This window comes from Rhamphochromis longiceps, linkage group LG20, assembly GCF_057381845.1.
Source record: "Rhamphochromis longiceps isolate RC_006_pf linkage group LG20, R_longiceps_female_GT1.1, whole genome shotgun sequence".
NCBI lineage: Eukaryota > Metazoa > Chordata > Actinopteri > Cichliformes > Cichlidae > Rhamphochromis > Rhamphochromis longiceps.
The window spans coordinates 37,831,618-37,846,478 of record NC_140576.1 but is presented as its reverse complement, the minus strand read 5'-3'; the positions used below and the strand labels follow the sequence as shown (position 1 = coordinate 37,846,478).

Below are 14,861 nucleotides of genomic sequence, written 5' to 3'. Positions count from 1 at the left end.
GAGCAGGGGAGACTTAACATGGGTTGGAAACACAAGGGGTAACTAATAAGCAAATGAACATAGGAGACCTAATGAGCTTAAACATACTATAAACATCAAAATGAACTAAAACTCAAAACACTGGGTCATAAGACCCAGGACCGTGACAATCAGTACTTCTGATGCTGGGATCTCATCACCTGATGCTGATAACGCAGTTATGTTTACATCTGAAGAAAAGAATAAGCTTAATCGTATTTGTGTAAAATTATATATTTATCTTTTTTTGCAACTTTACCAGCTTTACTTATAAAGCACTTTAACACAAAACCAGAGATCACAAAGTGCTGCACATATACAAACAACAACAACAAATGAAATGATTAAATAAAATAATACAACATGTTAAAAAGTCATATTGAGTCAGCCCCTTACAAGAGCAAATAAATGTGTCTTAAGAAGAGTTTTAAACTCAGAAAGAGAAGAGGCCTGTCTTACATGCACGCTCACGTCTGCATCTACTGACTGAAACCAGCCCACTGAGGAACAATGGGCTGGGGGGTCAGTTCCTTAATCTTAATTATGCAAATTCTCATGACCACTGATCAATAAGCATGAGTCCCATTCACAGAGAGCTGGGGAATGGCTGCAATCACAGCATGTAAGATGGTGACAGATGTACCCTTAGGCCCCTCCTCCATTCAGAGATGGTCTTTCCCTTTTCACGTAAATGGCCTCCTTGACTCCGCCCTCAAACCAGCGTTCCTCCCTGTCCAGGATGTGAACATCATAGCCAGTGGTGTAATGTGATTATTTTGTCCCAGTTAAAAGACGCGCTGCAGCAGTTTGCACCACCTGCAGACATCTAAAGGATGCATCACTAACCCCACAGTAAAGTGCGTTACAGTAATCCAGCCTAGATGTAACAAAGGCAGGATTACAGTCTCAAAAAGCTGCTTTGATAAGATGGGCTTTATTTTGGCTGTCACAGATGAAAGAAGCTTGATGTCAGGTTTATATAGTGGATTGTCATTTATGCTTAGAAATATCTTCTCATATATGCTCAGAGTTTTATAATCAATGTCATGTTGGTCATGCACACCCACACCCTGGGGGCATGGGAGAGGTCGTACCCCCCCCCACACACACACACTTACACAACGCACAGGCAAGGTACTCTGTGTGTGTATGTATACGTGATATGTTAATGAACCTATGTATATTCATGTAACCTCAATAAAAGAGCCGTGTTACGGGGGAGCGGACGAGAGTCTGACGGAGGTCAAGTGGGTGGAACAACACTTCCAGGCAGGCCTCCCTCATGCATGAGTAACACAAAGAACTTTCCCTACTTGTATCTTGCTTTTGCTGTGTAGTAAATTGTCTTGAACGTTGCAGCGAGTGGGTTTAAGCTACAAACCACTTGATCTTACAAAAGCAGTGACCTAAACTTTCCCAAATGAACAAACATTAACAGAATGTGACGTCATGCTCACATGTACTGTACTGGTCATCATAAATGGGGCTGTAATACCACTTTGTACCACCAGATGGGGGGAAAATTCATGGAACCTTTATTAAACCATTAAAAATTAAAAGGTAAAAAAAAGCCTGTAACTACACTCAACAAAAATATAAACGCAACACCTTTGTTACTGCTCCCATTCCCCATGGGATGGACGTAGAGACCTAAAATTCATTCCAGATACACAATATAACCATCCCTCCCAAACAGTGGTCACAAATCAGTCCAAATGTGTGGTAGTGGGCACATCTGCTATATTGAGATAATCCATCCCACCTCACAGGTGTGCCACATCAGGATGCTGATCTGACATCATGAGTAGTGCACAGGTGTACCTCAGACTGCCCACAACAAAAGGCCACCCTGGAATGTGCAGTTTTTTGGGCTATTGGGGGTCTGGGGACCCAGAACCGGTCAGTATCTGGTGTGACCACCATTTCCCTCATGCAGTGCAACACATCGTCGCATGGAGTCTATCAGATTGTCAATTGTGGCCTGTGGAATGTTGGTCCACTCCACTTCAATGGCTGTGCGAGGTTGTTGGATATTCGTGGGAACTGGTACACGCTGTCGTATACGCCGGTCAAGCACATCCCGAACATGCTCAATGGGTGACATGTCCGGTGAGTATGCTGGCCATGCAAGAACTGGGACATTCTCAGCTGCCATCTGCCCTGAACAATGTGAACCATGATTCATCCGTGAAGCGCACACCTCTCCAACGTGCCAGACGCCATCGAATGTGAGCATTTGCCCACACAAGTCTGTTACGGCGACGAGCTGGAGTCAGGTCAAAAAACTGCACATTCCAGGGTGGCCTTTTGTTGTGGGCAGTCTGAGGTACACCTGTGCACTACTCATGATGTCAGATCAGCATCCTGATGTGGCACACCTGTGAGGTGGGATGGATTATCTCAATATAGCAGATGTGCCCACTACCACACATTTGGACTGATTTGTGACCACTGTTTGGGAGGGATGGTTATATTGTGTATCTGGAATGAATTTTAGGTCTCTACGTCCATCCCATGGGGAATGGGAGCAGTAACAAAGGTGTTGCGTTTATATTTTTGTTGAGTGTATGTTTTTGCTGTAATCACAGATGCGACAAATAAGAACAATAAATACAGGACAGGGGTGGGGGGTGGGGGGTTATATACACAAATACAACCAATAAAATTACAGTTACTGTGAAGCACAGGATACATGACTGAAGATCTGTGTGTGTGTGTGTGTGTGTGTGTGTGTGTGTGTGTGTGTGTGTGTGTGTGTGTGTGTGTGTGTGTGTGTGTGTGTGTGTGCGATTTCTTTTATTAAAGTTATTAAAGTGTATTTTAGTTTTTTTATGATGTGTAGCGAGCCAGACGCTCAGCGTCCTTTTCTTCCTTTAACGTATTTTTCTGTTTTATTTCAGTGAACGGAGGACGTGCCAGTGGCCCTGGGACCTCAGGTGGTGGGTCGCTTTCACACTTTCTTTTGTACAGCACCGGGTGGGCTGCAGTGATTTTCTTTTTGTGTGATTTTCTTTTGGGTCCACGGCTGCTGGTAAGTCCAAGTTCCAACATTGTTTTATTGTACTTCTAGGGCACTGTCAACATTTTGTTCTCCTAATATTTTATTCTTTATTTCTTTTACTATAAATAAAACTGTTTTAATATTGGAGCCAACCTGCCTCAGTGTGCATCCTTGAATCTGTGCAGCCTCTTTTTATCTATTTTTCTTAAACATATATTTCCTGGGGGTGGAATTCCCCTAGGTGGCGTTGTCATTTTATTATTTCTTTTAGAACCCCGCCGACCACTTGGTCACACACATTTGAACTGTTGTCACCTTGCTGCACTGTAAATAAACGCACTGTCTCTATTTCTAAGCTCTGCGCCTGAGTCCACTCTCTAACAGATGTTTTTCCAACGAGCTGATTTCATTACAGCTTTCGACCCATGGACTGAAACACTTTCTCCTTTGTGAGTTAGAACAAAGATTTTCAATGCAAATCAGAATATTTTCCATACAAATGTGTTCCCAGCCGTACTCCTGCCGCACCCTGTCTATTACCGTCAACTGGCAATGGGTTTGCATGTAGATCACAGGATTTATTCAAACACTGCACGACAAAAAAGGAGTCTTGGAAAAAGCTGCACAGGAAATGCACTCATTTAGAAGATCATCATTTAACCAGGAAAAATAATCCCTCCAAGTGACTTTGTGGGTCCTGAATAATCAGGCCCCATCTTATCCTAATGACCTTACAGTGCCGTACGACAAATAGAGCACTTCGCTCTCAGACTGCTGGTTTACATGTGATTGCTCCATACAATGGGAAGCAGAGCCTTCAGCTTTCAATTCAGTTGAGTTTGAATACATTTTATTTATACAGCGCCAAATCACAACAGCAGTCGTCTCAAGGCAATTTATATTGTAAAGTAGATCCTATGGTAAAAAGAGAAAATCCCAAGAATCATATGACCCCCTATGAGCAAGCACATTGGCGACAGTGGGAAGGAAAAACTCCATTTTAACAGGAAGAAACCTCTGGCAGAGCCAGGCTCAGGGAGGGGCGGGGCCATCTGCTGCGACCGGTTGGGGTGAGAGAAGGAAGACAGGATAAAGACATGCTGTGGAAGAGAGACAGAGATTAATAACAGATATGATTCAATGCAGAGAGGTCTGTTATCACATAGTGAGTGAGAAAGGTGTGTAGGTGGTTGTGGGTGTGTGTATGTTCAGACCATGAGTTTAACGTGGGTCAGATGTCAGGAGGCAGAGTTCAGGAGTCTGACAGCTGTGGGGAAGAAGCTGTTCCGGTACCTGGTGGTCTTAGTCCGGAGGCTCCTGTAGCGCTTCCCAGAGGGCAGGAGGGTGAAGAGTCCATGTGATGGGTGACTGGGGTCTTTGATGATTTTCCCAGCCCTTTTCAGATACCACTTCCTGTAGATGTCTTTTATGGCAGGAAGCCAACAGAACCACATCATCTGCAAAAATCAGAGATGAGATTCTGAGGCCACCAAAGCGAAAGCCCTCCGCCACTTGGCTGCGCCCAGAAATTCTGTCCATAAAAATTATGAACAGAACCGGAGACAAAGGGCAGCCCTGGCGGAGCCCATCACCCACCAGGAACGAGTCCGACTTATTGCCGGCAATGCAAACCAAGCTCTTGCAACGGTTGTATAGGGATCGAATGGCCCGTAGCAATGGGCCAGACACCCCATATTCCCGCAACACCTCCCACAGGACACCCCGAGGGACACGGTCGAATGCCTTCTCCAAGTCCACAATACACATGTAGACTGGTTGGGCAAACTCCCATGCACCCTCAAGTATCCTCGAGAGGATAAAGAGCTGGTCCAGTGTTCCGCGACCAGGACGAAAACCGCATTGTTCCTCCTGTATCCGAGGTTCGACTAACGGACGAACTCTCCTTTCCAGCACCCTGGCATAGACTTTCCCAGGGAGGCTGAGGAGTGTGATCCCCCTGTAGTTGGAACACACCCTCCGGTCCCCCTTCTTAAAGATGGGGACCACCACCCCGGTCTGCCAGTCCACAGGTACTGCCCCTGATCTCCACGCAACATTGCAGAGGCGTGTCAACCAGGACAGCCCTACAACGTCCAGAGCCTTCAGGAACTCGGGGCGGACCTCATCAACACCAGGGGCTCTGCCACCAAGGAGTTGTTTAACTGCCTCAGTGACCTCGCCCCCGGAAATTGGCGGGTCATTCCCCTCATCCCCAGACTCTGCTTCCTCCTCGGAAGACGTGTCAGTGGGATTAAGGAGGTCCTCGAAGTATTCCTTCCACCGCCTGACAATTTTCTCAGTCGACGTCAGCAGCGCTCCGCCAGCACTATACAGTGCAGGTAGAGCACCGCTTTCCCCTCCTGAGACGTCTGACGGTTTGCCAGAATCTCTTCGAGGCAGTCCGAAAGTCTTTTTCCATGGCCTCTCCGAACTCCTCCCACACCCGAGTTTTTGCTTCAGCCACTGCCCGAGCCGCATTCCGCTTGGCCTGTCGATACCTGTCAGCTGCCTCCGGAGTCCCACAGGCTAACCAAGCCCGATAGGACTCCTTCTTCAGCCTGGTGGCTCCCTTCACCTCTGGTGTCCACCATTTGGTTCGGGGATTACCACCACGGCAGGCACCAACCACCTTGTGGCCGCAGCTCAATGCAGCAGCTTCGGCAATGGAGACGCTGAACATGGTCCATTCGGACTCAATGTCCCCAGTCTCCCTCGGAATGCTGTTGAAGCTCTGCCGGAGGTGTGCGTTGAAGATCTCGCGGACTGGGGCCTCTGCTAGACGTTCCCAGCACACCCTCACTACGCGTTTAGGTGCACCAGGTCTGTCCAGCGTCCTCCCCCGCCACCTGATCCAACTCACCACCAGGTGGTGATCAGTTGACAGCTCAGCCCCTCTCTTTACCCGAGTGTCCAGAACATATGGTCGCAGGTCTGGTGATACGATTACAAAATCGATCATCGACCTACGGCCTAGAGCGTCCTGGTGCCACGTGCACTTATGGACACTCTTATGTTCGAACAGGGTGTTCGTTATGGCCAAACTGTGATTAGCACAGAAGTCCAATAACAAAGCACCGCTCGGGTTCAGATCAGGGAGGCCGTTCCTCCCAATCACGCCCCTCCAGGTCTCGCTGTCGTTACCCACGTAACGTCGTTACCCCATTTTACTATTCATCACTGATTTTTAAGAAAATAAGAACAAACTTGAGTCTGTAGCCAGGATGACAAACAGAGCTCCAAACATTCCTTTAATCTCAGCTATTAACGAATTCATGAATTTCTTCACAAATAAAATCTTAACTATTAGAGTGAAAAAAATACTGATACCAATACTGATGACCATGAACTTTTACTACAGAGATCAGAGCATGCAGTAGGTATTAAAGTTTCTGCACCGCAGTGACTTCAGTGATGTCTGTCTAACAGACTCCAATTTGCCTTCTTCACATTCTCAGGTTAATAATGGAGTTCCTCAGGGTTCCACGCTGGGACCAGTTCTGTTTATATTTTAAATGCTTCTTCAAGGTATCGTTACAAGGCATCGCATACTTCTTGGGTATGCAGATCAACCTAGCTCTTTGTAGCCAATTAAATTGCAGGAATGTCTTTAAGACAACACTGAGTCAGGAGTCAGAACAGACTCTACCTGCTGAGGAGACTGAGATCTTTTGGAGTGCAGGGGGAACTCCTGAAGACCTTTTTAGACTCTCTGGTGCTGTCGGCCATCTTCTATGTTGTTGTTTGTGGGAACAGCAGCTTATCTACAGCTGAGAGGAAGCGGGTGGATAAGCTCTGTCCCAGGATGTTCCTCGACCCAGTTCAGGTAGTAGGAGACAGAAGAACTCTTAGACTATGTCTCCCTCTCCATGCACGAAGCAGATTAACTGAAAAGCCTTCAGTTAATCCAAAATGCTGTATTTCTCCTGTATTGGCTTCCCTTCATTGGCTCCCTGTTAAATCCAGAATTGAATGTAAAATCCTGCTCCTCACATACAAGGTCTTAAATAATCAGGCCCCATCTTATCTTAATGACCTTGTAGTACCATATCACCCTATTAGAGCACTTCGCTCTCGCTCTGCAGGCCTACTTGTTGTTCCTGGAGTGTTTGGTCCCAACTATGTGCTTTAGCAAAAAGGAAAGTTAAAAGTAGAGATAGTGTACAATGGTGCAGCTGCCATACAATGGCATGTTGTGTTGTTCAGGAACTTTCAACAGTTCTTCACACAGTCACAGTCAATGGAAACCTCTCTTTAAACACTTACAATATAATACTGTTGACTCAGCATCACAAACACTGTCTCGTTTGTGGTCTCTGACCAGAGAGACATGTGGAGATGTTCCATGTAAATATGAAAATTTTCCATACAAATATATTCCTGCTGTGTTCCTGCTGCACCCTGTTTTACATGTTGTTTATTCACATCCTGGTTTTTTCTTTTTCTCATACTTTTTCCATTCCAAACATCCAACATCCTGCACGTGAGAAGGAGGATACTCTGCTTTTCCATTGGCTGTGCTTTGCATGTACATCACAGGTGTTACTGAAACAGAGTGAATCCAGCAGCTCTGTGTTTGATCCTCCATCAGCTCTTCACTGTAATCCAGATCTCCTAACATGATGCTCTGCTCCGGACTCAGCAGCACACTGTGTGAGTACAACACACTGATCATCCTTTATTTATACATGAAATCAGCTGCACATGTTCAGTCTAATCCTTTTCTAGCTTTCCACTGTGCTGTACTGTGACATGCTTTTCTTTCTGCTTTATTGGATCAGTTCATCTAACATCCTAAATACATGTTTGCATCACCTCAGCAGGACAGTTAGGCTTCACAGAGTCCTGAGAGCAATTCATGGCTGATCATTTACTTTGAAGAGTTGAAGTCAAACTGTCAACACAAATAAGTTTATTGACAAAGATGAAGAGAATAAATGTGTCATTGAAATCTGCTGTTTAGAGTTTCCAAAGAATCCAGGTGTGAATGAAAGCAGCAGCTTTCTCCTGTTTGCTTTTCATTTCTGTTTCATGTTTTGAGGTGAATTCAACTTGATATCAAACACACAGTCTGACACTGAGCTTTCTTTCTGTCTCTTTCAGTGCTGGCAGCAACCTGTTCACTCATCACTTCAGGTAAATGCTGTTTTACTGCTTCTTATATTCTGGTCACAAAGAGCCTTTCTGTGAACTTTCTCATTATTAGAGCTCACCTCTTCTTCTTCTGTCTGTAACTACTAAATATTGTATTTGTGTGATCTAAAATCTAAACTCTATCCTTCACACACACCTTTTTAAAATCTTATTTCTGTTCCCAGTGAAAATGAAATGAACCCTGTCTGGTGGCTGCTGGGCGGGTGGGGTGGGTTCTGGATGTTGTGGGGCTCCTTGTTGACATGTGGGAGGAAATCAGGGATAGAGGCTTTGGATTGCAAACTGGGGGGGGGGGGGGGGGGGGGGCTCCACTTCTTTAAGGAGCAGGTCTGGAGGGGGGGTTCCAACCTCAGAAGGAAACGCACCCCTCGTCCACACCAAGAAATACTTTGCTGTGACTTGGTAGAGATACTATGATTTACATGAACTCCTTTGACTTAGCAGAAATACTATAATCTAGCAAAAATAGTCAAACGTAGCAGAAATTCTATCATTGAGCAGAATTACTATGATTTAGCAGAACTGTGTGAATGCCTGTGAGCGTTCTCACAAATATGAAATAAACACATGTAAGCTGAGACTCTCTAAAGAAACAGCATTGTTGTTGTTCGGCTTTTCATTTCGCCATTTGTTGATTCACTCGAAGAACAAGTAACGTAATATAGTACAGTTTTATTTATATAGCACATTTAAAAACCAAAGCAAAGTGCTTCACAGTAATATGGAGAGTCAGCATAAGTCAATAACAGGGTACAAATCAGGCACTAACAGACCAGACGAGCTAGATAAATACAAAAGCCACTAAGAAGACAAAAACAGCAGGAACATTAATAAAAAAAATCATAAATTTAATAAAATTTAATAAAAGATTTAAAAGTTAAAAATTTAAAAGATTTAAAAGGGTATTAACTGGTCAGGAAAGCCAAATCAAATAGATATGCTTTCAATCTGGATTTAAAGGACTGGATAGAGTCAAAATGGGTCAAGTGATCAGTTTGATATCAATCTTTTGTGATACACCGTCATATTTACATTATTTGTACAGTGCCAATGATTTGCTTTGGTAGCTGCTCAAATTTCACTGCTTATATGTTTAAACTTAATTGATTAAAGTGGTTGTTTTCTTTTGGATCTTTTATTAGAATAGGCTCTTATAATGATTTTCTTGTGAAAGGTGACTTTAGATCAGAGTGGAGGAACTTGCAGCAGCGACAGTTTTGTGTACAGGATGTTGATGATCAGATAAGACGACAGGAAACGTATGCAGGGACGTGAAAGCAGCGCTTTAAGAGTTTTAAAATGATGAGTAACGTTGAAGAATTTATATAAATACAAGTCAATGAGTCAAGGACATAATTAGGATCATGTTTTTGATTAAAGAGTCCCAAACATGATGAGTTAGGGAGGTGCAGGAAAAGGTGTTTTGTTTCCTTTGCAGAAGATCTCGGCGACCACAGGGGGGTGAGGATGATGGAGGCCTGAGGCCTGATGGACCACAAGAGAGGGACCCAGAAAAACCTAATCTTACGCATGGAGTGTTCTCGAGTGGGAGCTGGCATTTTATTATTGGACCACTTAGATGACATGAGGTTGTTGTCTGATTTGCTGAGCCAGAGGATGGGTGTCAAAGAAATGGAACAAGTAAAGTGTAGTGACCCTCTTTTTAACAAAAGAGGGTCAAAAGGGGAAGTGTGGAGATCAGGGAAATTATTTTACTGCTATTGTTAATAATCATCATCATTACCATTGCACTAATAATATAATCTACAGTATTGATATTGCATTCAGAGGTTTAAACAGTGTGTGTCTTTCAGAAAGACTAAGTGGCAGGCTGACAGGAAGTTGCAGGTTTGCAGAGTGTGCCTTTTGCAGAACTGAAACCGAAGTGCAGGTTGACAGGAAACAGCTGCCATGAAGATAGAGACAATGTTCCTTTTTAAACTGTGTTAAAAGTCATTGTGGTTTTGAATTGACGTATGCATATATTGTATCTGATGACGCATGAGATACAAGCCCTGATGGTATGAAATATCTGTTTATGCTTTGATTAAGTCGGAGATCAGCCCTGTCTGCGAACGGAGCTGGTCTTCCCACGCGTGTATTTCATTAAAATCAATTGTCTGACCAAGCTCTTGTTGGACCATGGTTGTTTGTACTCTCCTTCCTCAATATTTGAACCTTAACAAGGGCAACCTGCACGTGGCGAATAAAGCCTTGATTGATTGATTGATTGATACCAAAATTAGGGGGAATTTACGACTGTGCGCTATGTGCTTCGAATATTGTGTGTGGTTTTTGTTTTATACAGTTGTCAGTCAGGCCTCTAACTATGAAACAAATTACACTCCAAAAGACCCCGGGCTTCTGAAAAGATGACCCGGGCTTAAACCTAGCATTTATTTTACATTATACATTTACATTATTACATTATTATACATTTATTTTTATTTCAGGCTTTATCAGAGCTCAAGTTTCTCCTCCTGTGACCCCCATATCCACAGGGAGAGTGGTCACCTCTAACGGCCTCAGTGTTCATCGCCTGAGCTGTGGTAAGATGGAAAATAGTGTCCAAGAATTCACTGCAGATCAAATTCAGACTCTCAGGCTAAATTCAACAAACTTAACAAGTATTGGATGAACTGTTTATAGTTTACAGCCTTTTTATGCACAGCTGCTTATTTTCAGTTTAAATTGTATTTTCCTGATCAACAAACCAACAGTGCATTTATTCTTTAAAAAAGCTCTGAGGATGTTGGACTGTGTATAAAAGTTCAGAAACATTTGATGTAGATTAGAAACAAAAACACTGACTTAAAGTTTCCTCCTTGATCAGAGTTAATGTAATATCCACTGTGGTGGTGTACAGAGGTACAATCCTCATTATTTATGGATCTGCAGCATCTGAGTCTGAAACTGAAGCCTGAAACCTGGATTATTGCATGTTGTGTTGAGTTGTTCCTTTTCTCTCATACTGTGTCTGTATAACAGTGGGTGGAATGATCATTGTGAGGTCAGCTGAGTACAGATGTGGAGGTGAAGTAATCTGCTCTCACGGTGACGCTGTGAACAACGTGAGGAACAGGTGAGCACTGTGGGATGGTAGAAGTGAGCCTTTGATTCAAAAGAAGAAACAAACTAAAACCTGTTGAACAGCTTTACTCAAACTAACAGGAAGTAAATGATCACCTGAAAGTAACTTGTTTCATATCTTTGAGCTGAAAACCAGCTGTTTCTGTCTCCCTGCAGCTGTGATGGAAAAACCGAGTGTGACATAAAGTCAAACATTACTTATGATCCTGGAGTCTGCAAATACCTGGAGACCACCTACGACTGCTTCCCACGTAACGACTCTGTTAAACCTGTGATTAGAAATGACTGATGAACCCAATCTGTACATGAATGATTACAGTTTCTATGGGATCTGTGTCTGTTTCAGGCCGCAATGTAACATGTCAAAACTTCCAGTCAAACCTTCAGTGTGGTGAGAACACAGCTTCTCTTTCTTTGTACGTTTCCTGCAGTAAAAATATGTTTAGCTTTAGAAATTTGGCGCAGTTGATGGAAGCGACTTTTTAACACAGTGGACACCTGTTGATCCAGTTTGAAGGAAGTATCCATGAAAACTCCAAGATTCCTAACAGCATCAGTGAGGCGGTTAGCAACAGGCCCCAGTGTGCCAGTCAGTTGTCCCAGAAGCATATTTCTATCAAAAACAATAATTCCGTCTTCTTTTCATTTAAGGTAAGAGAGTCACATAGTAACCAGTCTTTGACATCCCCACAGAGGATGTAGTGAAGATGAAACATCCCCAGTCAAGTGGAGGTAGATTTGAATATCATCAGCACAGCAATGAAAAGAGACATGTTTTTCAAAAATGGAGCCCAGGGGCAGCATGTACAGAGAGAACAACACAGGACCCAGCACCGAGCCCTGGGGCACACCACAGTGAACAGGGGCAGAAGAAGAGGAATGTTTACCCACTGTGACAGAGAAGGACTTCTCTGAAAGATATGATTTAAACCATGAAAGAACATTTCCTGTAAGGCCAACTACATGTTCTAACCTTGCCAAAAGAATATCATGATCGACCATGTCAAAGGTGACGTCAGATCTAATAGAAGTAAGACCGCAGAGCGCCCAGAGTCAGCGATTAGAAGGAGGTCGTTGCAAACTCCTAGTAGGGCAGTTTGGGTGCTGTGACGCGGTTTAAATCCAGACTGGAATTCATCACTGATACTGTTTATCTCTAAATGTGTCTGTAGTTGCTGAAGCACTATTCAAATCAAATCAAATTTTATTTATACAGCACATATTCAAACAACAATAGTGTTTCACAGTCAGTAAAAGCAGGAGACAATTAAAAGACACAATAAAACAGGACAACAAACAATAGGTAACAACACAACAAGCTAGAACAGCCAACTGGTTAGAACCAAAAGCCAATGTAAAAAGATAAGTTTTAAGACGTGATAGACTCGGCAGTACGAACATGAACAGGGAGGTTATTCCAGAGTCTGGGTGCCACGGTTGCAAGTGCCCGGTCTCCTCTCGACTTCATTCGAGACCCAGGTTGTGCTAGGAGCCTGTTTTCTCTAAAATGTGCTTTAAGTAATTTAAAGGAGGTTTGTGATTGTTGGAGCCTGTTCTCCTCAGGCAGGTCATTCCACAGTCAAAGGCCCTGATGGTAAAAGCACACTCACTGTTAGACTTAAACCTCGACCTTAAACAGGACCCACCGGAGGATCATGGGGGTCAACATTCACGCTCTGCAGCTTTAAAGACCCAGATGTGATCAGTAGAAGTTAAAAGTGAAACATGCAAAATCACACAAACATGTGAATCTCTCTGTCCCGCTGTGCAGGCATCTGCTGTAAAATTAGAACATTAACTAAAGTAAAATATTATTAAACATTAATTACACTCAGTGTCACACTAAAGATTCACTGCTGCAGTGAGTCAGTTACAAAATTAACACATAAATAAATGTGTGTTTCTTATTAAATCTTTTCTAAGCTGAAGTTCATGGTGAAGTTTCAGAAGTTATTTTTTCTTTTGAGGAATTTTTAATTTGATTATTGACCTTTTAACTTTGCGTTCATTTTGCAGCTCCTTCCTGCCCTGCTGGTTGGACTTGGTTTGGAGGTCGCTGTTTCATCTTTAACAGCAGCATGAAGACCTGGACTGATGCTGAGGTACATCAGGAAATAACAGCAGCTGTCGCTGCATCACTGATGATATAAAGACTTTCTGTCTTTGACTGATTTTAAATGCATTCTCACACTTTTCATCTTCTGTGCACCTCATCTTCCTCCTCAGTGTTCCTGTCAGACACTCGGTGGAAATCTGGCCTCATTCCACAGCACAGCTGAGTACACCTTCATCAGAGAGCTCACTCGCACAGCAGCAGGGTCGTATACACGAGCTTGGGTTGGAGGCAACGACAGAGAGAATGTAAGTGTTTCACAGATAAAGAGGATGAGCTGCAGCTGTTTCTGATATTTCATATGTTTCTCTTCATATTCATCAGTTTGATTCAAAGGTCAACATGTGACAGACTGATTAATCAGGACTTTGTTCCTGGAGACAGATGTTGCTGTTGACTTGACTTTTCTTTTCATTTTTTACCTGCACAAACAAAATGAACCTTCGTTGTGTTCGAGTGGTGTAAGAGGTCTCATGTCTGCACTCTCAGCATAGATGCATCAAAGTACATCAGAACAAACTGAACTTTATTCTTCCAGGAAACTGTGTGGAAGTGGAGTGATGGTTCCCAGTTTGACTTCACAAACTGGGGTAATGGACAACCAGACAACTCTGGAGGAGGAGAAGATTGTATGGAGATAAACCGTAGAGGTACAAACTGAAAGTGGGCCTGTTGATGAAATGTGTTTGGTTTTTATATTGACTGAAGTCATGTGATCTTAGGTCTTTATAAGAACTGTGTTTGTTCTTTTTACATTAGAGAAGAAGAAAACATTTACTGCACAGACCTCTGATTTTATTTCTTTGTTTTGATTCTTTACAGGACGAGATTTTGTCAATGACTCAGGATGTGACTCACAGAGAGGGTTTGTTTGTGTCAGAGACACAAACTGCTCCTTCGTGTCCTGACACGTCTGACATGATGATGTCACAGCCTCACTGCTGATGTCACTTCCAGCAGGATGTCAAGCCTCGATGACATCACTGCTGGATTCTATTGATAAATATGATTTCATATCACAATAAACAGGAAAATAAATTCAATAAAATTTAAAGGAACTGAAATGTTGACCTGAAAGTGAGTCATTCATGCTTCAAATCATCATCTGATCATTTTAATAAACCTCAAAATGCTTTCTGTCTCCCTGCAGCTGTGATGGAAAAACCTGTGTGACATAAATACACCATCAGTACTTCTGATGCTGACAACTTAACTTTAAATCTAAAGAAAAGCAAATATCGCAGTGAATTGATGCAACGTTTGCAGTGAGCCAGTTTTTTGTGTGTCTGAATTATTAATAGCCTTTGATATCATTGTTATTCATAGTTCCTGTCTCTGTGCCTCCTCTGTGCTGTGTCATGCTATGTTCTCGCGTCTGTTCGTCCCCAGTTCAAAAAGCGCAGCAGGTTCCACTTCAGCACTTTAACTGCTGTTTGCACTTGTGGGAACTGTGAGAACATAACTCCCCTCAGACGTGTCAAAGCAAAA

At 43.1% G+C, this 14,861-nt stretch overlaps 1 protein-coding gene across 1 annotated transcript; it reads left to right on the top strand.

The window, feature by feature from the left end:
- The first annotated feature begins 7,598 nt into the window (after positions 1-7,598).
- Positions 7,599-14,281, top strand: LOC146645919 (lectin-like). The gene is made up of 10 exons (XM_085392616.1): positions 7,599-7,669; positions 8,120-8,152; positions 10,624-10,719; positions 11,159-11,252; positions 11,417-11,511; positions 11,607-11,651; positions 13,277-13,362; positions 13,487-13,621; positions 13,912-14,023; positions 14,196-14,281. Exons 1-10 carry the CDS (start codon positions 7,636-7,638, stop codon positions 14,279-14,281), a joined length of 816 nt encoding a protein of 271 aa, XP_085248742.1. The 5' UTR covers positions 7,599-7,635.
- The last annotated feature ends 580 nt before the right edge of the window (positions 14,282-14,861 follow it).